This window comes from Corythoichthys intestinalis, chromosome 16 (assembly GCF_030265065.1).
Source record: "Corythoichthys intestinalis isolate RoL2023-P3 chromosome 16, ASM3026506v1, whole genome shotgun sequence".
In the NCBI taxonomy this organism is placed as follows: Eukaryota; Metazoa; Chordata; class Actinopteri; order Syngnathiformes; family Syngnathidae; genus Corythoichthys; species Corythoichthys intestinalis.
Window position 1 is genome coordinate 33,343,711 of NC_080410.1, and position 25,199 is coordinate 33,368,909.

Below are 25,199 nucleotides of genomic sequence, written 5' to 3' on the forward strand. Positions count from 1 at the left end.
TTTAACGCATGCGCAAACCCTTGGCCATCTTGTTGAATTACGACATACGGCAGCTACAGTGGCACACTACATGCATTTGGCTAATACAGTATTACATTTGAAAGAAAATATAAAAACTCCGAAACACTTTATTATTTTGAGTACGTTAAATTGATGTATAGATAGCGATCATAGGATAGAGTATTATATAATTTGGAAAAAAACAAAAGCACACCTTTAGTCAATTGTTTGTTCAGCTTCAAGATTTCACCGTCTTATGTGTAATTTGTACAGAGGTTCGACAAAACATTGGAAACACCTTTAAAAATCAACAAAACAATAATTATATATGATGTAGGTCCGCCTTTCGCGATATTTCCTCTATTTTTCGAGGTATTGGTTCATCCAACTGGTACTTTGTTTCTAAAGGAATTTTAAGCCATTATTTAGTTAGAATACCCTCTTAACTCTTTTAGAAATGATCGCGGTGGAAATCGACCTCTTAATTGAATCTCTAAAACTAACCATAAATGCTGTTTATTGAGGTATTGGGACTATGCTGGCTATACAAGATGTTCGACTTCATTAGAATGTTCCTCATGTCACTCAAACAATTATGTTCAATGATTATGATGCCAAAAATTATAGGTGTTTCCATGTCCAACCCCTGTAAGTCTAAACAGAGCTTAGTGTCAGCTAGTTGTTATTAAGGTACTATATAATGAATAACAATGTGTTGAGAAACCAGTAGAAAGGATGGTAAAACAATGCATTTCTGTTTTTTCGTATCACAGGGTGAGTGGCTGTATGTAAATAAAACATTAAAAGACCCAAAACAGTATACTTGTCCTTTTTTTGGGGACACAATGTTTTCATAAAACGGAAGAGAAGATTGCGTAATCCGGCCTGATTAATGAATTGTTGATGAACTCAGATTTCAGCCACATTCGGTTACTCATTCACACTCAAATGAGTTATAATTAGGCCTACTGAGTAGACCTGGGGTGTCCAAACTTTCACAGAAAATTAAATGGAAAGACCAATTTGAAATCTTTCTGCTTTTTTGAGAATCAGATTTAAAAAGTCTTTTTAGATGTGTATATTTTAAGTATTCACTCATTGGCTGCCATTGACAGCAATAGCCATCCAATCTATGCTGACTGGGAGGGCCCCACCAGTCAAATCTGACATCTATCGCCATTAATGAAAATGAAACATTCCTTACCACCCTTCCCAGTTGAAATGGATTTGATGTCTATAAAAATGGATTTGATGTCTATAACTGTCAATGGCAGTCAATGAATTAAGGACTACAAGCAACAAAATAATCGAGAGGTATAAGGTTATTGCAAAATATATTTATATTTTCACTACTGAAACAAACTTTGCAGAACAGAGAAAATATCCAGCAACAGAAAAAAAAATAAAGTCGAGAAAACCACAACCAAGATATCTCAATTCATCACATTGGATTATTAAGTGTATTTATGTAAAGAAAAAAATGAAATTCTAGTTTTCTACATTGATTTCAACAGGTTTTAAGGCCTAATGCAGAGGCACTTTTAAGGTGACTACCTCCATCTAGTGTTGAAGCTGAGAAGTGCAACAGAATAGAGGCTGAATTTAAGCTTCTTGTGCGGGCCATATTTGATCATATTTTCATAACTTGCTGCAGGCCGATAAAAACTGGGTAGCGAGCCGTAGTTTGGACACCCCTGGTGTAGACCAACCTGCTGAAGCTTGCATTATGCAAAGAAACAGGGATGAAGAATTATAAGAACATACTTCTGGTATGTACTGTGCAGTGTACTTTGATGAGTACTTAGTCGTGGATTACATCCTTCGCATAGATCAACTATTCCTGCAATTTTCACAATGAATGTGGAACTTTATTTCATTGTGTTTTCAAGGTTCTTGGATTTTTGATGGGATACATGGGATCCATTGAATTTTCTATACATGACCTGTTGTCTAAAGACTATTTTTTGTTGTTGTTGATGTATTTACAGTGAACTCACACATATAAGATGCATAAAACAGACTCAGCCAAACAATAACAAAAAAAAAACATTAACATAAAATAGTGGATGTCAACAATAAAGGGATAATAAGAACCATAACATTTCAAAAAGCCCCGCCCTGCTCTCTGTCATCCCGCTCCTCTTCATCCATTTTGCGCCCATGTTTTCGGAAGTACTTGTAGCGCTGGACGTACAGCTTTACAAGGTTGCTGACCTTAACCGGGTTGATTTCGCCAGTGCGGCTGTGGCAGATCTGAAACAATGACAGTGGGAAAATGGCCAGATTTAGTTAAGACATTCATTCTTAACTTTGTGTATTCGCTGTAAAAATGCATGCATAATATAGGCTAGTTTTGCTACAAATTGTAGCTGCCTTTAACTGTACAATGCAATCAGATAAGATGAATGAAAGCTACATAATACAAGAGGAAACGGATAAATACTAATACCTTTTGGGATATTTGGGAGGTGCGGCTTATAGACAGATGCGCTTTATATTCTGGAAATTACGGTAGTTTATGTGTAATGCGCGACTGACCTTGTGAACAGCTTTTCTGAGGATATCTTTGTAGTCATCCTTGTTGATATCTTTGCGCTGATAGTACGGCTTGATAGCAAGCTTCACTTCTTCCACTGCCCGCTCCTGAGTGTGGAGCTTCTTCAGGTACTGTACATAAAAAAAATTTAAAAAAGAAAAAAAAGAAAAGAAAAAGGACATCATTACCCATACATCATAACAACTCTATAATGCTAACAACAGCTTCACAATTACGATTATTCTAAAATATATGCGTTAACATGCTTTTTTGACTATTTAAATATTTGTGACTTGTTACGCATTTGTGACTAGCTACGTATACAGTGATCTCTTGCTACTTCACGCTTCAAACTTGACGCCCTCAGTCCATCGCTGATTTTGTTTTTCCAATTAAAAAATAAATACAGATGAGCTGTCTCGATCCGATCACGTAGTCTTGCTCTCCCTCCTGCCGCTTTTCATGGTCAGGCAGTGTACAGGAGTTGCTCGTTAAAAGTTAATGATGATTGACAGATGTTAAGGTTTGATCTTGCCAGAGATGCTTGGAAGCCGAAACTTCAAAGCACCGTATGCGTCAATCATCGTTTACCTTGTTAAACAGTTGCTGTGGCAACTCATTGTGAGCAGCTTGAGCGGACTCACTCAATGAAGCATTTTATAAAGACAAGCATTTTTCTACTTTATTCTTATTTAAAAATAATTCTGTGGGACAGTAACATGTTTAAAACTTAGCATAATTATCTAAAGTGCTTAAAAAACATTTATTAATATATATATATATATATATATATATATTAGGGCTGTCAAAATTAACGCGTTAATTTTTTAAATTAATCACGTTGAAATATTTGACGCAATTAACGCACATGTCCCTCTCAGACAGTATTCTGCCTTTTGGTAAGTTTTACAGCAAGGCGTTTTGTGCTGTCTAACAGCGAACTCTTGTGGTCGCTTTGCGACATGGTTTATTTTTTTCTTGCCAGTTCAATATGGCTGCACGACGTCTCTGTTGTGCTTATATGATCCTTGGAAAAGATTTGTCCGTAAGTATGGTTGTTGTAAAGAATGTACATATTATGTTAATAAGCGAAATGTTATATTTTTTGTATGAGACGCTTTTTGTTTATGTTTAGTCAACCTGTATAGCGTGCTAAGCTAACGTTGTTGCTAATGCAATGCGTGTTTACTTTTTTTTTTGTAGTTTTACGTAAACGGTCTAAAGAGGACAATGGTTTGAGGCCATTTTATTAATAAATCAGATGAAAAAGGAAGAAGTCTGATTATTAAGGCGTCGTTCACTAGCTGTCTAGCTTTGTAAAAAGTAGACGCTTCGGAGTGAGGACAGCATGGACAGATTTAAATGACAGTAGAGTGAAATGCCCACTACAGTCCTTATGTACCGTATGTTGAATGTATATATCCATCTTGTGTCTTATCTTTCCATTCCAACAATTTATTTTACAGAATATATATATAATTCACAGAAAAATATGGCATATTTTATAGATGGTTTGAATTGCGATTAATTGCGATTAATTACGATTAATTAATTTTTAAGCTGTAATTAACTCGATTAAAATTTTTAATCGTTTGACAGCCCTATATACACACACACATTTTTTTTACGGCTGTCAAAATTATCGCGTTACCAGGCGGTAATTAATCTTTTTAATTAATCACGTTAAAATATTTGACGCAATTAACGCACATGCCCCGCTCATACAGATTAAAATAAAAGCACAGTGCAATGCCAACTTGTTACTTGTGTTTTTTGAAGTTTTTTCACCCTCCGCTGGCGCTTGGGTGAGATTGATTTTATGGGCTTAAGCACCCATGAGCATTGTGTAATTATTGACATCAACAATGGCGGGCTACTAGTTCATTTTTTGACTGAAAATTTTACAAATTTTATTAAAATGAAAACATTAAGAGGGGTTTTAATATAAAATTTCTATAACTTGTACTAACATTTATCTTTTAAGAACCACAAGTCTTTCTATCCATGGATCGCTTTAACAGAATGTTAATAATGTTAATGCCATCTTGTTGATTTATGGTTATAATAAACAAATACAGTACATATGTACCGTATGTTGAATGTATATATCCATCTCGTGTCTTATCTTTCCATTCCAACAATAATTTACAGAAAAATACGGCATATTTTATAGATGGCTTGAATTGCGATTAATTTCGATTAATTAATTTTTAAGCTGTAATTAACTCGATTAAAAATTTTAATCGTTTGACAGCCCTAATACATATACACACACACACATATACACATAAAAGGTTTTTTTCTTATATTATACTTTGGGGAAAATAAGTACAAAAAAGTCTTATATGTATCTCTTTCAAATGCTAAATCTGAATAAATACATTGAACACACACACACACACGAAATATTTTTCTTGGGGGGGGCTACTTCGCGGGGAAGGGGGGGGGCGCTACTTCACGGTTTTTCACTTAGCACGGTGGGTTCTGGTCCCCATTAACTGTGAAAAACGAGGGATCACTGTATATTACTGTTAACTATTTGTGACAATAGTATTTACGCATTTATGTCTTTGATTATGTATTTGTGACTTTGGTTACATGACTAAGTTTACATATTTGTGATTCTGGTTACCTTTTTATGATTTTGGTTACGTATTTATGATTGCAGAAGTAATTAACAAATTGTTTTGCAACAAAACTGCCCTTGTAGTTGTTTTTCTGCTGAAATCTATTTTTCAGAAATAGTTTTTGTATTCTACATCAAATGGTTGAGATGGGAATGTTTTAAAACTATTTACACGACCAGAAACATTTGTAACAGGTTGATAAACTTTAACGTTACCTTATCAGGGTCTTTACTTTCATTGTCCCAAAAAGCATCCCCAGAGCTCCCAGTAAATCCTGGCAGCCCAACATGCACAGAAGGTGGGGGCGTCTGTGCGCATCCGCCACCAAGGGTGGGGTGCAAGTGAGAGGGTGGCGTTTTGGTGCAACCAACCAACGGCAGGGAGCTTTGGAGGATGAACTGTGCTGGGCTCAATCCAGGTGGCGGGGGCAGAGTGGGAGGGGGAGGAGGAATCTGGGAGGAGGTCAAGGAAGCGGCCGGGGGAGCCTGAGACTGGCTCTGGTTTGCTTGTGAGAGGATCTGCATTTAAGACAGGAGAAAGGCAAGACTTTGAATGAACTGAATTGGGATCACGCTACACATCTAATTCCTCCAACCTGGCTGGTCGCTTGGATGAACTCTTGAGCTTTTGCTCTGCTGGCAATATTTGCTTCCTCCATTTTGAAGAGTAGGGCAGTTACTAGGATGGTAAATGAAGACATTTTGTGAGAAATAGTTTGCTACTGAGACATTAGATTATTTTCCGCACTATAAATCGCCGGTAATTTATCAGTGAATAGTAGATTACAAAAATACACTATTCGCTATCTGCATAGGGTGCACGGTGTGATTGTTAAATTCAAATCAATTTTAGCTTTGAACATTTCCCAACAACAAGACAGACCTCTGTTAACTGATAAAGCAGACTCACATGCAAGAACCCCTCCAGCTGTGCAGTCCACTCCTGTCTGAAGACTCCATGGTAGAACAGGAGCCGCCAGAGGAGACTGTGGAGGAAGCTTACTGGCAGATGACGAAGACACCGAGGAGGAAGAGGGGTCTGACGAGGACAAAGGTAGCGAAAGGGAACCAAGACCACCTCCTACTGACGAAGAAGAAGGGGGCGAGGCCACAGAAATGGTTGCATTTTCTGAAGGGGGCTGCATGATGGTAGGTGTAGACCCCTGGGGCTCAGACGGGCTCGGTGGACTGGACGGCGGAAGCATGGGGCTGGTTTGGGTGGGGCATTCCTCAACGAGGAAAGAAGGCTCTGGGGTCTTGCAGCTGCTGTCCACTGTCTGAGAATCTGGTGAAGATTCCCTGGTGTCCCGTGAAGGAGCCATAGAAAGTGGAGGTGTACGGGGTGGTGAAGAAGAGGGCGGGAGCACACTTGTAAAGGAGGAGGAAGAAGAGGATGACGAACAAGGAGCAGGGCCAGTTTGGCCAGAATGTGGACTAATGGGCTTGCTTCCATCCACGGCAACCGAAAGAACCTCTTGAGAAACTCCACTCCAGCCTTCAGAAGTCATTTTTGATTTACTTCCATCTCCAGCGGCCATATCTGACGCTCCATCTTTTTCCCGGACTTTCTTAATTACGCGGCGGCGGCGCTTGGTAACCAAAGTCGATGAAGGGGAGGAGGTAGAGGATGAAGTGGATGTGATAGAGGCAGGCTTTGTTTTTTTCGATTTGATTCCCACAGGACTGGCTAAAGAGGGTGGTGGCGCTGCTAGGCTATTTCGCTTGCCCATACTAGTCAGATCTTTATTGCGAACTCCTCCCGACAGAGGCTCAGTGCAAGGTTTGAGGAATGGTGACCTGCTCTCGTTATCTCTGCAGAAGACTACAGCAATCGAACCACCCACCACAGACCCTCCAGAGACTCCTCCAGCACCACCAGGACCGAGGAGGTCCATACCTAGCTTACCAGAGCCAACTGATGTCCCAGTGGTGCTGCTTACACCCTCACGCACTAAAACTGACACTTTGGACTGAAGTTTGCCTTTCCGACCGCTGCTTTCTTTCTTAGATTTGCTGGAGCGACCCAAATCCTTTTTGTCCCACACTTTCTCTTTCCCTACCTTTCTGGTTCTCTTGGCTACAGGAAGGCCAGTTGAAACAGAAGCAGAATCGGAAGTGACTGAAAGCGAAGACAGGCCTTTGCCTTTAGTTTTACTAGAAGAAGAGGATGAGGATGATTGAGTCAATTTCTTTGATGTGCGACTTTTCTTTTTCGGGTGTTGCCGTTCAGTCTTTGGGGTCGTTTTAGATTTGGGACTAGGGGCAGGTGGGTCTGGAGGAAGAGCCGGTGGAGGTGTATCCTCCAAGGATGGGTAGTCTGAGTCCAAAGCCTCACCATCTAAAGACAACATATCTATCTCTAATTTATCAGAATAGCGGTCGGACTCATAGCTGTGATACCGCAGAGGAGAGAGTGACTGTGAACGGCTACGACAAGTTCCCCTGTCCATCTCCTCTCCACCTGAGTGCCATCTCCTCTTCTTCTTTCTCTTGTGGGACATATCTAAGTCCTGTACAATGCGACATGGCGAGGCCTGAGTAAGTATAGGAGAGCCAGGTACAGTGGTAGTGGTTGTGGTGGTAGTGACTGTTATGGTTCGCTTGATGGCAAAAAGATCAGAACCATTAAGGTCCTGAATCGATGGCGGGACAACAGGACGCCCATCCCGGCGACGTTCCCTCTCATGCTCCCGAGCTCTTAAGGTTTCTCTTCTTTCTCTGCTTCTTCTAGGCCTCTTTGAAATTTCCCGCTCTCTACTGCTTGAATGAAAAATTCCCTTCCGATTCCTCTCCTCTGTCCTTGAGCTCAAATGTCTGGAATCTGTTTCATCTCTTTTCTGGCTAATGGTCCGGCTTTTTTCTCTCTCTCTCTGCCTGTCTCGTTCCGTTTTTCTGTCTCGGTCTCTACCTCTGTCTCTATCTTTTTCTCTATCGCGCTCTCTGTGGCGTTCCACAGAAAAACTAGAGAACGAGTGTCTGCTGTGTTCCTCTCGTCTAGAAGAGTTGCGTGATTTTGAAGCCTCTGGGCTGCTGTGATGAGTTTTCTTCCTCTTCCGACTACTACTTCTGCTGCTTCTCCTACTTTTGTCCTCCTTGTGAGTCTTATCCCCAGGCTTCTTTTCTCTGCTCCTTTCACGACCTCCCTCTTTGTCTTTCCTTCTTTTCTTTTTCTTCTCATCCTTCTCCCGAGCCTTCCTATCCTTGCTTCTCTGTCTGGTCTGATCCTTGGAACCTTTGGATGACTTGTGACTCGTGCTTCCTTGCTCAGCAGAAGGTGCGAGAGGAGATGAAGGTATGGCTTCAGCAGGAGGAGAAGCTGAAGGTGGCAGTTGACAAGTGAGTGGTGAAGAACCAGGAAAGGCAAGATATCTTTCCTTCCTCTTGCTGACCAGTTTCCTTCTCAGATCCTCCACTCCTACAACAGGCTCAGCCGCTGGCTCCCTGTCCACCTCCCAATTGCTGTCAGCACATACAGACACAAATCCATCTCCATCTAGCACACGTAGGATGCGCTCTGGTTTTGGATCAAAGAACGTGATCTTAGGAGAATTCAAAGAGAGATTTTCTCCTGCCGTTCTCTTAGTGCCAACATCTCTCTCAATAGCCACAACGATCTCTCCCTCTTCAATTTCAGAATGGTCGGAGTCGGTCCTTTCTTTTTTAACTCGAGTTTTAGTACTGCTGTAGTCAACTCGCCTTCTGTGAGGGAGCTGGGTATCCAACGGAGGGCTCAGAGGGTCACAGAAAATGTCAGTAGAATCTGGAGGGTCCTCATCTTTGTCGTCCTCAATTTCTCTGTCCGTATTCGCCAGCTCTTCTTTTATTTCCTTGTTTTCGTCGTCGTCGTCTGATGCTGGAGAACCAGTGGGCTCAAATGGGTCATACTTCTCGCCATCTTCCTCAATCTTTCCATCCTTTTCTCCCTCAGTAGGATGGAAAGGGTCATACATCTCCTTTTTTGTACCTTCCTCTTGATAATCATCACTCGACTGTAACAAAGTGTGAGGAAAAGACTCCGCAAAAGTGCCTTTGGATGTAGAAAGAGATGACTTTGCAAGGGAGGCAGATGTGGAGGACACCCTCACCAGTTCTGATGCACAAGTTTGACCTTGTACATGGTTCGGGAGAACCGATGATTTGGCACAGGGAGATGAGGACGTGGACGAAGGTGAAGACCTATCAGATGATGGCGAAGACCGGGACAAAGAGGGTGAGCGACAAGGAGGGCTTTTGACAATCTCTCTTTTGGAAGAGGGTGAGGAGGCGGAGGGAAGCCTCCTTTTAAGGCCGGATGCTGATGTCAGGTCCATGGGTCAAGACAGCTGTTTTTACAGAAGTTGGTCAGCTGAACCTACAGGTTGGAAGACAACGGAAAGGCAACTGAATTATTGGAAGTTACAAAATAACTGAATTAATTACTATGAAAAACAAAACAAAACAAAAACCTGAGTGTTACTTGGGGCCGTAACCAGTGTGTTTCTGGTTTCATTCATTTTAATTCCATTGAATCGATTTTGATTTATTTATCATCAAAAAAATAATATAAAAAAACACCATTTTAAAAATTTACAATACAAATGGCTAATACAGTGGTACCTCGACATACGATCACTTCGACACACAATCTTTTGAAAATCCGACGTAAACCTCGACTCGCCATTTGATTCTACATCCGACGACATGCTCGAAATACGACGATTTATGACAGCGCCGCAGTTTCTTTGTTTTCCAGCAAGACACGCATGGCGGATTTTTTTGTGAGAGAAATCAACATGGGCTCCAAGAAGGTGACACTTACAATTGAAATGAAGATGGAAATGATTGAAAAATATAAGCGTGGTGTGCGCGTCCATGAACAGGCTCGACAATACGGCAGTAGAATGTCTACGATTTCGATGGTCCTCCTCCGGCCCCCATTCGGCAGTCTTTATAAGTTAAGGTGACAATTATTATTGTGGTAATATAGCCAAAGAAATCATCAGCTTTGTCAGGTTTTTAATCTTTTTTTTTCTTCAGAACTTGTGCAACACAACACGCCAACTGTCCGCTTCAGTGGACGCAAATAACAACAAAACATTAAAAGAGGAAGTAAAATCTCTACAGCACTTTTCTTACTCTGTCACGTCAGCCACGCCGTGCGTTCAGGTACAGTACGCAAAACACATCCGCCTCATTAGAACTCAATTCGTCACATTATTAAAGGAATTCATATCATTATTATTATGCTCTATTATTATTTCGATTTTTATTTATAATTTATCTGTTTTGCTATGTGTAATTGCCATTTGTACCAGCATTGTTTCATAAGGATTTAGTGTAGGTTTTTGGGCTGTGGAACAAATCAATGGAACTATAATGTATTCTTATGGGAAAATCCTACTCGTCATAAGACCATTTTGACTTACAAACAAGGTCCTGGAACGAAATAACTTCGTATGTAGAGGTACCACTGTATTTCAGTTTGTTTTTTTTAATTACCAAAAATAGTCACTTGCCCTATGAAGGCCTTGAGTTTTTTTTCTATAAGAATGTAATAAAAATGCAACTTTTGAGTAGGTGTCAACTGTAGTGACCAGTGTCCCCGAGAGGGTTAAATACACTTAGCAGTTTATTATAAATAATTTTAAAATTTGGCAGGCTTGGTAACAACTGTTTTCTTTGACTCAATGGAATTATTGAATAATGTTGACTTCCACTGCACTGTCCCTTTCAATAACTGTATTGTAAATATTCAAAATCGATTTAACTGCTTTCTAACATGTTCAATTTCCCCCAACATAGCTCAACTGAGAGTTGTTATTTCTCTACAAGTCGACATTTCAGTCACTGACTTGGTAATACACATGAGCTGATTGCTGGTTCCAAGGTATACCGTGGTATGAAAACGTCAAGGTTTCAGAACCGCAAAAATTTTCCGTCATACCGTCCCTAAGGTGTTAGATATTTTTTATGTCCCAAAAATGCAGGGAGAAATCCCTCGCTTGCAGCCGTATGGCTCAACCCTCCTCCACCGGTTGTTGCTCAGTGTCAGTGAGTCAGCCGTGCTACACGATGGCTGGAGAAGGCAAACTATTTCCCTCCATCGAAGAAAACGAAATCGCTGGTATGGGAATACTTCAGCTACAGAAAAGTTACAGACGGCCGCAGCTTACAAGAGGAGGGTCAACTGACATGTAAAACATGTTTGCAGAGGGTGGCTGCCGAGGAGACAATAACTCCAATATGATTTCGCATTTATACAAAATTAAAGGTTGGTAAACACTGTCATGAACGTTTCACGCCAGCTACGAGAGTTAACTATTTCCGATTCTTAGATTATTCGTGATTCGGCCATGAAAGATTTGACAACAATTCATAAACATCCAAATTCCGATTATTGAAATATGTCAAATAAAGAGGAACTAAAACACAACGGCGCGGTCTTCGGGACACAATGAGGAACAGACCGAGAGTAAACATGCTTGTCATTACCCGGGTAATGACAATGCTCAACTCACGGCTCTCAACTCATGCCGCTAGATTAAAAAAAAACAAAAAACAATAATACCTGACTGCTGCCGACAGCCGCTACAAACTACCTACACATAATGATGCTGCGGTAGATGTTACATGTATTAAGAACTAGATGCGAAATAACAGACTCGGCGGCATTAGCAGCACATGTACAGAAAACTAGATGCAAAATGACAGATTTGCCGGCGTTAGTAAACAGCCGCCATCTTAAAACAGTAGACTTCCCTGGAAGGCTGTTGTAGCGAACCTTCCAAGCGAACCCAATTTAACTTATAACTTTTTATCTAAAATACTCCTAAATTGGCAAAATCTTGACTTGAATCTATCTTTAAAATTTTTTTTAAACTTTCACATGTCGAAAGTAGACAGAAATTATAGAATAACAGGAGCAATTTTAACAACTTTAACGGTTGATTCACAACATTAAGTTGAATGTAGTTTAAAACTGCTGATACAGAATGGGGGCTTGAGTATTTTACCGTTTTGAACTGCTAACTTAATACTGAAATAGTCGTTTAGTAGGGGGTGTGCATCAATAATCGATTTATAACTGAATCATAGCCTCTGAATCGTAATCGAATCGTTTGATGCCCAAAGATTACAACCTCTAGTGTTTAGTGTGTATACTGTAAACATGAGACGGGTCATACGCACGTTCTTTTTATGGAAAATAATTATTTTTATCCTGATGGTAATAATGTTGAGCTGTGGGTTTCGGCCAGGGGTGGGCAAACCGGTCCTTGAGGGCCGCAGTGGGTCCTGGTCTTTGTTCAAACTTATTCAGCACAGACAGTTTAGCCAATGAGGTATCAGTGGAAACAAGAAGCACCTGACTGAAATCTACTGATTGCACTTGTAAGAAACCGGATTGGTGAAAGGCTGTCCTCATGATGGGTATGAACAAAAACCCGCACCCACTGCGGCGCTTTGTGGAATAGTTTGCCCACCCCTGGTTTAGGCTCACCGAAAGGACTGCATTCATTTTATTCTATTTCGAATTTGTATATATTTTTTAAAATTTATTTTAACTTAACATTATACTTATATTCCAATTTGCTAATGTTTTGAAAAATGATTTTTAATTTTTTTTTTAAACCCAGATATTACAAGGTAACACATTTTAGAGCTCCAATTGCAATACCGTGATACCGTGAATATCATACCCGCACATGCCTACTTAGTAATGATTTACACTTTTAAGTAAATCTGGCAAGAAAAATTGCATCAAATCTTTAAATCTGTGCCAGTTCTTACAAACTTGGGCCGATTTTATCTTTGCGTCAAATCTAATGTCAATTTTGAAATACAAATGTTTTACATTTTTACTGGTAACATATTTAAGTGGACGAGAAAGGACATAGGGCTTTGTTTTGATGAAAAATCATTACCACCATCTGCAATAAGCGTTAGTAAACGTATTTGATTTCATAGTCATGAATGTTCGAGTGTGAACTACATTCCGTCTCATCGACAAAAGGATATAACATTTGATGAAAATTCATCTCTATGAATTTACCTCTAAATCAGGTATTCACCCTCTAGCTATGCTAAATTAGCTTAGGCTAGCTAGCAAAATGTAGCAACTACAGGTTGTGTGGCCAAATTTTCTTTTGTGCCGTTATGTCCAGTTATAGGTCCCGGTTTGCGCACATGCACATACCTGTATCTCTTATTAGCACATAAGGTGCTACGATCGAAATCAGCAACGACTGTTCATATTCGTTTTTATGAAATCAACAGCAGCCCTGCTCCATCAATCTCCGCCATTTTCCTTCGCCTGCAAGCCGCATAACAAAGGATTATGGGAAACGTAGTTTTTCCAGTTTTTTAATGTGACGTAAAAAATGGACTCCAATGAAGATAAAGCTGCTTTTTATAATTTCTTAATGTACTTTATGGCTTTGTAAGGTAAGTGAGACACCTTATTTGAAAAATAAATACTTTCAAATTCATTATAATTATTGGTATTTTATTTCATTCATCATCTGAATTGCGCATCCTCACAAAGGTAGCGGGGGTGCTGTGGCCAATTCCAGCTAACGACAGACAGGAGGCAGGGGACACCCTGAACTGGTTGCCAGCCAGTCCCATGGTTTTATATTTACAAACGTAACATTTCAAAACCATGAAATTGTTGGTTAATCCTATATTTGTATATGGCGGAAAACACAGACAAGGCTGAAAAAGCAGTTTCTGCTCTTGCACTCCTCTTTAAAAGAAACTGCTGTATTTTAAGCCAAAACAACAGTTGCGTTTGATAGAACAATATGTCTATATGCTGCCATAACAGATTCATGGCGCATTAAGCCCCCGAACTATTTTTAATGTCTGTTTTACCCTGGAAACCCTCGTTTACAGACGCCGCACAACCGCTTTTGTTCCACCCAGCCATAAAACGAAGGTAACTAATTATATTCATTATTCAAAATGTCCGTCATTATTAGCTTAGAATCATTAATTGATGTCTAATATTTAAAAAAAGGCCTCAAAAAATTATTCACTCGCATATTTTAAACTTTTAACAAATGACATCACAATGACAAAAATGGTGTCTGTAAAAAAGTCATGGATATCTACCTCATAACTATCGCTTAATTGTATCATTTTTGTTACTGTCGCATTTTCTCCGATATGTTAGATGATAAATAATCAATCCAAACAAAGAAACATTGAAAAAAAAGAAAAAAAAACTTTTAAAAGGATAAATACATGAAAAAGAAAATCTCAACCACTTCTTGATGTCTGCGATTTCTGCATCGCGACCCTTGTTATATTACCATATTTCACCCATAAAATCCCCCCAAAAATCCAGCTGTGGCCATTCACAGCTGTGTCTTGACAGTCGATGATACATGCTACATGGAGTTTTTGGATCGAAACAAGGTAAGTACGCGATATCTCGTTAAAGTCATGGCGTCTGAAATTCTGCTCTCGCGTGCTCTCACCTACAGATAGGGTTTTGCTGTTTAAATGTTTTTTAACTGCCCTCCTGTTCAAAAATTTTCTTCCCCCATAAATTGGAGATTTTAACATCATTAGAAAGCTTAAAATCTCTCTCTTTTTTTTTTTTTTATAAAAATCTTTCTTACACAGCAAAACCCTAACTGGAGTTATGAGCACGCGGGAGAAAAATTAAAGATGCAATAATTTTAACGAGATATTATCGCGTATTTACCTCTTTTCAATCCCAAAACTCCATGTAGCATGTCTCACCGAGTGTCAAGACACAGCTGTGAGTGGCCACAGCTGGATTTTGGTGTGATTTTACGGGTGAAACATGATAATATAACCAGTGGCGCCACCAGGGGGTGGCCAGGGGTGGCTACGGCCACCCCTATGAATTGGTTGGCCACCCCACTGGCCAGTATATCGTTAGATTGTTGTAGCATCAGTTATGCATTTCTTCCCAAATGAATGCATTTATTTTGTTTTGTTAAATGTAGGACTGTCAAATTTATCACATTAACGGGCGGTAATTAATTTTTAAAAATTAATCACGTGAAAATATATATCGCAATTAACGCATTTGCGGTACGACTCATTTACCCATTGCCGCAAACAGCCTACAATGGCGCCATTTTACTTATATACAGAGATAAGAGGTAGAGTAGAGTGGATACAATCATTCATTGGGGCCGTGCTTTAATTGGCAAAAGCTTTGTCATCTCTCCCACAGCAACTATAATTATTGTGGGAAGCGACATGGGGAAGAATGACAAGAGTCGATCTTTTTCTTAACACCCTATAGTGTACCCAACGCAGAGAAGATATAGCATTTGCAGCCACCACACACAGTCATGGTCGCACCACTTCCCATCATGCATTTGGGCAGAATAGTTAAGTCGCTACAGTATCATTTACTGAAAGCTCAACAAATACACTAGATGGCAATATTTAGTCACAATATACAAACTCACATTTATCCTTTAAGAATTATAAGTCTTTCTATCCGTGGATCCCTTTTACAGAAATAATGTTAATAAAGTTAATGCCATCTTGTGGATTTACTGTTATAATAAACAAATTCAGTACTTATGTACAGTATGTTGGACATATATATCCGTCTTATCTTTCCATTCCAACGATAATTTACAGAAAAATATGGCATATTTTAGAGATGGTTTGAATTGCGATTAATTACGATTAATTCATTTTTAAGCTGTGATTAACTCGATTAAAAATTTTAATCGTTTGACAGCCCTAGTTAAATGTACACCTTATGTCTAATGTATACATAACACAATAAAACAGAATTGTTGTGGAACTCAAAATGTTGACTGGACAGTTATAGACTATGCACATTCAATCATTAGTAACATCAAATATTACACAATATACCAAAGTATATCAGTAGCCGTGTCCTTATGTCTTTCTGATAGTTTTCCCCTGACCTGTTTACTGCAATAATATAATGAAAACCTGAAATTATGGCTTTTAGTTTTGGCCACCCCAAGATTTTAAGTGGCCCTATCTGGCCACCCCTATGAAAAATTTCTGGAGGCGCCACTGAATATAACATGGGTCGCGATGCAGAAATCAGATATCAAGGAGTGGTCGACATTTTCCTTTTTCACATATTTACCCTTTCAAACATTTTTTTCAATTTTTCTTTGTCTGGATCGATTATTTATCATCTAAAATAGTGGGGAAAATGCGACAGCAACGAAAAAATACAATTAAGCGACAGTTATGAGGTAGATAACCATGACTTTCATGCAGACGCTAATTTTTTCATTGTGACGTAATTTGTTTAAAAGTTTAAAATATGCGAGTGAATAATTTTTTGAAGTCTTTTTTTTTTTCTAACTAAATATTAGACATCAATGAATTATTTTAAGCTAAAAATGACAGACATTTCAAATATTAAATACGATTACTTACCTTCTTTTCATGGCTAGGTTGAAACAAAAGCGATTGCGGGACATCTGTAAACGGGAGTTTCCAGGGTAAAACGGACAAATAAGAATAGTCTGGGGACCTAATGTGCCATGAATCTGCTATGGCAGCATGTACACATATTGTTATATCAAACACAACAGTTCTTTTGGCTTAAAGTACCGCAGTTTAAAGAGGGGTGCAAGAGCAGAAACTGCTTTTACAGCCTTGTCTGTGTTTTCCGCCATATGCATTTGCCTCTTTAATATTACTACCTGTCTGAATTGAACACCTATAGATTGGTTAAAGAAGAAAGGGAAAAGAACATTTCAGATTCTGCTTAACTTTCACGTTACAATAATTGGTTGCGGAACAATTTTCAACATACATTATGGAAAGTATAGAGCGATTTCATCGGCTTGATAAAAGTTTTGGAAGATTTCCATGCTAGAGAACTGAGTTTGCAGTTGAAGCACATCTTTTCACAATTCATGTTGATGGACGCTGAAAGAATTCCGTCGACGCCCCAACATTGTTTGACCTCGCTATTAAGAAATCACAAAAGTATATTTTGTATATAAACTGCATTTATTCAAAACTAATAATGAACATATTAACAAATACAGAAAAAACTATTTACTTTGTGTTGCGACAACAAAACAAAACGCACTTTCTTTCATCTCCACAGGCTTAATAAACATTCTTCAGAAAATACAACCTTAATTTTGGCCAATAAAAATGAACAACACACAAATCAATACACTACAAGCACACTCAGATACTGTATTGGCAAATGCGTTTTGTTACCAGAGACGCTCTGCCCAATTTAAGCTATTTTACGGCCAAAGTGCATCATGGTTAAGGTAGATAACGTTACACTCCCATGCACTCAGATAAAATTAAATGGGTATAAGGCTCTATTATATGAGGGACTCCAAACTCCCATAAGCGACATTCTTAGTTAGGCTAAGCGTCATTGAAATCATACATATAATACCATTTTATCTAACAAGATTTTGAAAAGCGAAAATTGGTCACATTTAAGCATCCGCTGGTGTTATTTGTACTGAATTCCCAAGCTGGATTCACTTTTTGTGGGCATCAAATTAAAGATGTTTTTATTTAAAACACAATTCATACACGCATATTTTGAACGTACACAAAGCTCCCAACGGACAAACATATTTTTGGAGTGGTATCTTAGGTCAAAGAATTTTTTCAAGCAACAAAATAAAGCCATATGCTGTACATTTTCTAAAAATGCGCACTTACGAAACATGTGCAGAAGTAATCAAAAACATGTCTTCAAAAATTAAATTATGAATCTAATGAATCAGTCCCAATCCTACAGTTGCATTTTTGCCCAAGAATCAATGACTGATCAAATCAATTCAGCTCTGTAAGAGCATAAAATAATCTACTTGAGTAGCTGATATAAACATGAATTTAAAGCTGCTGAAGAGAGAAAATGAACAAAACACACACAATAAATAAACAATGCAGCATGTAAAGTGACAGCAAAAGGGAATCTGTCCAACAGACCCCTCGAACTTGTGCGTTTAAGGTTTTACACTAACCAGCCACTGTATTAAGTCAGAAACATTGCTGGTCTTTGATCAGCAGACTTTTCTGTCACAAATGGGAAAACATTAGCCTGTCCACCCGAATCAAATAGCATTCAAAACAGCAAACATTTCATTTTGGCGAAAATAATACCCTGCTGACTCCTGCAACATAATTCGTCAACATTGGAAACAGTTGATGATTGTAGTTTAACATTACTATGTTTTTGTCTTCAAACTAGTATATTTCTTATCAGCTAAATGTTTTCCGATTGGTTGCACGTATATTTACTTACAGTGGGGAGAACAAGTATTTGGTACACTGCCGATTTTGCTGGTTTTCCCACTTGCAAGCCATGTAGAGGTCTGTAATTTGTATCATAAATTCTCTTCAACTGTGAGGGACGGAATCTAATACAAAAATCCAGAAAATAACATTGTATAGTTTTTAAATAATAAATTTGTATTTAACTGCATGAAATAAGTATTTGATACATTTCCAACTAGTAAATATTTCGGCTCTTAGTTCTTTTTTAAGAACACCTCCTGTTCTCCACTTATTACCGGAAGTAACTGCACCTGGTTGAACTTGTTACCTGTACAAAAGACACCTGTTCACATGCTCAAACAAACAAACTCCAACCTCTCCACAATGGCCAAGACCAAAGAGCTGTGTAAGGACATCAGGGATAAAATAATAGACCTGCAAAAGGTTGGGATGGGCTACAGGAAAATAAGCAAGCAGCTTGGTGAGAAGGTAACAACTGTTGGAGCGATTATTAGAAAATGGAAGAAGTTGACGGTCAACCTGCCTCGTTCTGGGGCTCCATGCAAGATCTCACCTCGTGGGGCATCAGTGATCATGAGGAAGGTGAGGGATCAGCCCAGAACTACACGGCAGGACCTGGTCAATGACCTGAAGAGAGCTGGAACCACAGTCTCGAAAAAAAAAAACATCGGAAACACATTACGCCTTCATGGATTAAAATCCTACAGTGCACGCAAGGTCCCGCTGCTGAAGCCAGTGCATGTCCAGACACGTCTGAAGTTTGCCACTGACCATCTGGATGATCCAGAGGAGCAATGGGAGAAGGTCATGTGGTCGGATGAGACCAAAATTGAACTTTTTGGTCTAAACTCGGCTCGTCGTGTTTGGAGGAAAAAGAAGGATGAGTACAACCCTAAGAACACCATCCCAACCGTGAAACATGGAGGAGGAAACATCATTTTTTTGGGGCTGCTTCTCTGCCAAGGGTACAGGATGACTGCACCGTATTTAGGGGAGGATGAATGGGGCTATGTATCGCCAGATCTCGGCTGACAACCTCCTTCCTTCAGTGAAAGCCCTGAAGATGGGTCGTGGCTGGGTCTTCCAGCATGACAACGACCCAAAGCACACAGCCAAGGCAACTAAAGAGTGGCTCCGTAAGAAGCATCTTAAGGTCCAGGAGTGGCCTAATCAGTCACCAGATCTGAACCCGATACTAAATCTATGGAGGGAGCTGAAAGTCCGTGTTGCCCGGCAGCAGCCCTGAAACCTGAAGGCTCTGGAGAAGATCTGCATGGAGGAGTGGGCCAAAATGCCTGCTGCAGTGTGTGCAAACCTTGTCAAGGACTACAGGAAACGTTTGGTATCTGTAATAGCAAACAAAGGTTTCTGTACCAAATATTAAGTTCAATTTTTGTGATGTATCAAATACTTATTTCATGCAATTAAATGCAAATTTATTATTTAAAAATCATACAACGTGATTTTCTGTTTTTTTGTATTAGATTCCGTCTCTCACAGTTGAAGAGAACTTATAATACAAATTACAGACCTCTATATGCTTTGCAAGTGGGAAAACCAGCAAAATCGGCAGTGTATCAAATACTAGTTCTCCCCACTGTAAGAAATAGTGCATGGGACCAAGTGTAATTATGTCAAATCACTACACGTTGAAAAACAGGATAAAACAAAACACTTGGTAATTGAGAAAAGCTGATCACAATTGACCTTACTTCTATCCACAGGTGTCTAAATAAAAGCTACATAAATGCTTCCCGTTCCTCTGCTGGAACGACATGAGCCCCTAACAATATAGAGTAAACAAGAAGCATATTTACTTAGAAAAGGCAGTTAACTAGTAGTTCAATTCGGGAAGGTTGGTGTGGACATGAAAACACCGAACCCATTGTGAACGGGACAAGTGCTGGGCCACCTGTATTACTCCTTCAAAATCAACCCTCGCAGTTTGGGAGGACTATCATGACAAAGCTTCAGGCCAGCCCAGAATCCTTGGCCATCTTGAAGAAGGCTCCCTTTTGAGCTAGGAGATTGGATGGGGAATCAAATTCAATCATTTTTCCTCTTTCCAAAACCAGCACTCTAAAAGAGAGAGAAAAGAACAATTGTTTTTTTCTCAGCACAATGTAATGCAAAACTTTAAGAATGAAAAAGAAAGTGTATATTGATTGTAGAGCCACTTTCAGACAAAATCAAAATGCAAGGAGCAATTTGAAATCCTTCCACTTTCATTTGTTAAACGGGATCAGAATCAGGTTAAAACCAAAATAAAAAACTGGCAGTTATCAGTCGATCGCTGTAAACCCCCCAGGCAAATTGGATTGGACGTCTATCGCCGCTAATAACAGTGAAACGTGACCACTTAGTGCTAGCTTTTGCAGTTGAAATGGATTTTATGTCTATAACTCTCAACAGCAGTAAATAATTTAAGGGCTACAAGCAACAAAATAATCCAGAGCTATGAGGATATTGCAATACAAATAGACTGCAAGCCAAAAGTGTTGGTACCCCTACAATTCCGTCAGATAATGCTCAATTTCTCTCAGAAAATGATTGCAATTACAAATGCTTTGGTAGTAATATCTTCATTTATTTTTGCTTGCAATGAAAAAACACAAAAGAGAATTTAAAAAAATTAAATCATGATCATTTTACACAAAACTCCAAAAATGGGCCCGGCAAAAGTATTGGCACCCTCGGCCTAATACTTGGTAGCACAACCTTTAGACAAAATAACTGCTTATGGTATCCATCAATGAGATTCTGACAATGCTCTGCCGGGATTTTAGACCACTCTTCTTTGGCCAACTGCTCCAGGTCTCTGAGAATTGAAAGGTGCCTTCTCCAAACTGCCATTTTCAGATCTCTCCACAGGTGTTCAATGTCATTCAGGTTTGGACTCCTTTCTGGCCACTTTAGAAGTCTCCAGCGCCTTCTCTCAAACCATTTTCTAGTGCTTTTTGAAGTGTGTTTTGGGTCAATGTCCTGCTGGAAGACCAATGACCTCTGAGGGAGACTTAGTTTTCTCACATTGGGCCCTTCATTATGCTGCAAAATTTGTTGGTAGTCTTCAGACTTCATAATGCCCTGCACACGGTCAAGCAGTCCAGTGCCAGAGGCAGCCAAGCAACCCCAAAACATCAGGGAACCTCCGCCATGTTTGACTGTGGGGACAGTGTTCTTTTCTTTGAAGGCCTCATTTTTTTCCCTGTGAACTCTATGTTGATGCCTATTGCCATCTGACTAGAGAACATTCTTCCAAAACGTTTTTGGCTTTCTCAGGTAAGTTTTGGCAAACTCTAGCCTGGCTTTTTTTAATTCTCTGGGTCAGAAGTGGGGTCTTCCTGGGTATCCTAGTAGTCCCTTTTCATTCAGACGCCGACAAATAGTACGGGTTGACACTGTTGTACCCTCGGACTGCGGGACGGCTCTAACTTGTTTGCATGTTAGTCAAAGTTCTTCATCCACCATCGGCACAATCTTTCGTTTTTTCTTTTCGTCCACATCTAGGGAGGTTAGCCACAATGCCATCATGCCATGGGCTTTACACTTATTGATGACACTGCGCAGGGTAGACACAGGAACATTCAGGTCTCTGGAGATGTAGCCTTGAGATTGCCCATGCTTCCTCACAATTTTTCTTCTCAAGTCCTCAGACAGTTCTTTGGTCTTCTTTCTTTTCTCCATGCTCGATGTGGTACACACAAGGACACAGGACAGAGGTTGAGTCAATTTTAATCCATTTTAACCGGTTGCAAGTGTGATCTAGTTATCGCCACCCTGTTATGTGCCACAGGTAAGTAACAAGTGATGTTAACTACACAAATTAGAGAAGCATCACATGATTTTTCAAAGGGTGCCAATACTTTTGTCCGGCCCATTTTTGGAGTTTGTGTTTAATGATGATGATTTAATTTTTTTCCCCATTCCCTTTGGTGTTTTTCATTGCAAGCAAAATAAATGAAGATATTACTACCAAAGCATTTGCAATTGCAATCATTTTCTGGGAGAAATTGAGCGATATCTGACAGAATTGCAGGGGTGCCAAAACTTTTTGCCAGCAATGTAGGACTTCATTCGCTGCAATCCTAGAGATAAGGGTAAAGTGGATTTCATTTTTTCTTCTTTGTAAATGTAGTGTTTTTTTTTTTTTTTAAGTGTTTCTGGTTTCAGACTGCAGTCATGAGTGGGACTTGTGGTATAAATTGTACCTTGTGTAATCCATGATAGTGTTCAGTCGATGAGCGATGGTAAGGACAGTGCAATCCTCAAACTGAGAGCGGATGGTTGTCTGGATGAGGTTGTCAGTCTCCATATCTACAGCCGCTGTGGCCTCATCTAAAACAAGGATCTTGGTCTTTCTCAGCAGAGCTCTGGCCAGACATAGCAGCTGGCGCTGGCCCACACTATAGGAGGTCAAAAAAGATGGTTAACGTCACTTCCGGAGATTTTTCTGCCAACACTTTTTGGTTTACTCTCAAGTTACTAGAAGAGTGTGTGTGTCTTTTAAAAGATTGACTTTTTGTAATCATTCCAAAAGTAACAAAAACCAGTAACATGACCGTTGATGTGCTGCAGTGTGCGCATTAATATTTGATATTAACAATTTTAAGCAGGCACAGATTTCCCAACTATGTTGAACTAAATGAAGGTTGATTGTATTTGCTTTGTGGCAGAATATGTTTTCTGGAGACCAAAGTGCTTAGCTATATGAAATATTAACATTTTGACAATCTACATCTAGTCTAGTTACTTTCTCAGCTGCCTTAACTCAACCCACTAAAAACGACTACAACCAGAATGAGCTGCAGATTTTTAAAGTCTGCTGGCATGCTATCCATCATACTTTGTTGTTGCCATGTGATTGTTTTGTCTACAGGTATTAGCTTGCAGAGCACTAGAAAGAAAGAAAAAAGGGCATTCCCTTATGCTTTGATTTGTAAGGAATAACTTTGATTTGGTAATAGTTGGTGAGATGTGAGTGCCAAATTTATTTTCCACATGTATAATTACTAGGGCTGTCAAACAATTAAAAATTTTAATCGAGTTAATTACAGCTTAAAAATTAATTAATCGTAATTAATCGCAATTCAAACTCTAAAATATGCCATATTTTTCTGTAAATTATTGTTGGAATGTTAAGATAAGACACAAGACGGGTATACGTATACTGTACATTCAACATACGGTATGTAAGTACTGTATTTGTTTATTATAACAATAAATCAACAAGATGGCATTAACATTATTAACATTCTGTTAAAACGATCCATGGATGGAAAGACTTGTAGTTCTTAAAAGATACATGTTAGTACAAGTTATTGAAATTTTATATTAAAACCCCTCTTAATGTTTTCGTTTTAATAAAATTTGTGAAATTTTCAATCAAAAAATAAACTAGTAGCTCGCCATTGCTGATGTCAATAATTACACAATGCTCATGGTGCTGGAACCCATAAAATCAGTTGCACCAAAGCGCCAGCAGAGGGCGACAAACCACCCAAAAACACAAGTGACAAGTGGATATTACACTGTGCTGTCATTTTAATCTGTTTGAGCGGGGCATGTGCGTTAAATGCGTCAAATATTTTAACGTAATTAATTTAAAAAACTAATTACCGCCCGTTAACGCGATAATTTTGACAGCCCTAATAATTAGTGGAGTATTTTTTTTTTACTTTCTTGACATGGTCTTCATTTCTTAGGACCTTTTAGCTAATTGCCAGAAGTCTGTGCTGAAAGTACTGAACACTCTGGTGGTCAGTCGGAATTCACACAACCGTAGTTACATTAATAACTTAATAACTCTCATTCCTACCTGAGGTTCTCTCCACCTTCACTACATTCATGGTTGAGTTTGTCCGGTAGGCCTGACACAAAATTCTTGAGATGAGAGAACTCCAAAGACCTCCATATGTCCTCATCGGAGTAGCTTTCAAATGGATCCAAGTTCATCCTTAGAGTGCCTGAAAACAAGACTGGGTCCTGAGGGCGAACCGAAAAGTACAGTGGATTGTGGATCACATTAAAACAGCAGCTGTTAAGAACTCCGTGCAATTTGGTTTACATCATCGTTTCGCAGTTGAGGAATACACAAGTGATCAAGTGTGAGTTGAACAGAAAGCCCTTGATCGACACTCAACACTGACCTGTGGTATGATGGTAATTCTGGAGCGGAGCTCATGGAGGCCAAGTTTCGCAATGTTTATTCCATCAATTAAAATTTGTCCTTCAGCTGCCTCGATAATCCTGAACAGGCCCAGTGTTAGAGATGATTTGCCTGCTCCCGTTCGACCAACAATCCCCACCTTAAAGGTAGATTAAGTAGGAAATAGTCAAGATCATTACAATCTAAGTAAATTGAAGTCAGCGCTATGGAGTAAACTGAGATTTATATATGCACCAAAAAAACAAACAAAAACTTCTCTCTCCCTGTTAGGAGTGCTCTAAATTTGGTTAAATTGGATATCTTGGGTCATAGTTGTGCTGAAAAGTTAAATCTCGCTTAATCTCACAAACAAATGCGTAGAGGCTTTATGCCAGCAAGTTCCAAAAGTGAACTACGACTGCCCGGCTCCCTCTCCTGGCTAAAGTGGAACCTACAGGCAACAATAATTCTGTACTTAATTTATGTAATTACCATAATCTTTAGACTAAAAGCTTCGCCTTGCAAATTTTCACAGGAAACGATATTTGTCCAATACAAGCCGCACTGGACTAAAAGCCACAAGCGTCCACATTTTAATAATGGTATATTTACACCCAAAGTCACGTAGGTCATTAGTCTCTAAAAATCTATGA

The 25,199-nt window shown here is 39.3% G+C and overlaps 2 protein-coding genes across 2 annotated transcripts in view; both read right to left on the reverse strand.

The window, feature by feature from the left end:
• Positions 1-110: 110 nt before the first annotated feature.
• scaf1 (SR-related CTD-associated factor 1) lies at positions 111-13,463 on the reverse strand. Its single transcript, XM_057861480.1, has 6 exons — positions 13,336-13,463; positions 6,073-9,513; positions 5,759-5,841; positions 5,379-5,681; positions 2,539-2,667; positions 111-2,253 (listed from the first exon to the last, which is right to left on the reverse strand). The coding sequence occupies exons 2-6, from the start codon at positions 9,470-9,472 to the stop codon at positions 2,104-2,106; spliced, it is 4,065 nt and encodes a 1,354-aa protein (XP_057717463.1). The 5' UTR covers positions 9,473-9,513; positions 13,336-13,463; the 3' UTR covers positions 111-2,103.
• A 3,638-nt stretch (positions 13,464-17,101) lies between these two features.
• The window catches only part of abcc1 (ATP binding cassette subfamily C member 1 (ABCC1 blood group)), a 40,546-nt gene continuing 32,448 nt past the window's right edge, over positions 17,102-25,199 (reverse strand). Inside the window, exons 28-31 of the mRNA XM_057861580.1 lie at positions 24,548-24,706; positions 24,217-24,383; positions 22,610-22,804; positions 17,102-20,480 (exon numbers count right to left, since the gene is read on the reverse strand). Of these exons, the coding sequence (XP_057717563.1) occupies positions 20,372-20,480; positions 22,610-22,804; positions 24,217-24,383; positions 24,548-24,706 (630 nt within the window). The 3' untranslated portion in view covers positions 17,102-20,371. The remainder of the gene's footprint in view (positions 20,481-22,609; positions 22,805-24,216; positions 24,384-24,547; positions 24,707-25,199) is intronic.

Bases quoted from the DNA above. Each gene is read 5' to 3' on its own strand.
- scaf1 (XM_057861480.1), bottom strand. From the start codon at position 9,472: ATGGACCTGACATCAGCATCCGGCCTTAAAAGGAGGCTTCCCTCCGCC. The intron at 5,842-6,072 runs GTGAGTCTGCTT...TTACCATCCTAG, and splicing joins AGCTGGAGGGGTTCTTGCAT to TAACTGCCCTACTCTTCAAA. The intron at 2,668-5,378 runs GTAACGTTAAAG...TTTTATGTACAG, and splicing joins AAAGTAAAGACCCTGATAAG to TACCTGAAGAAGCTCCACAC.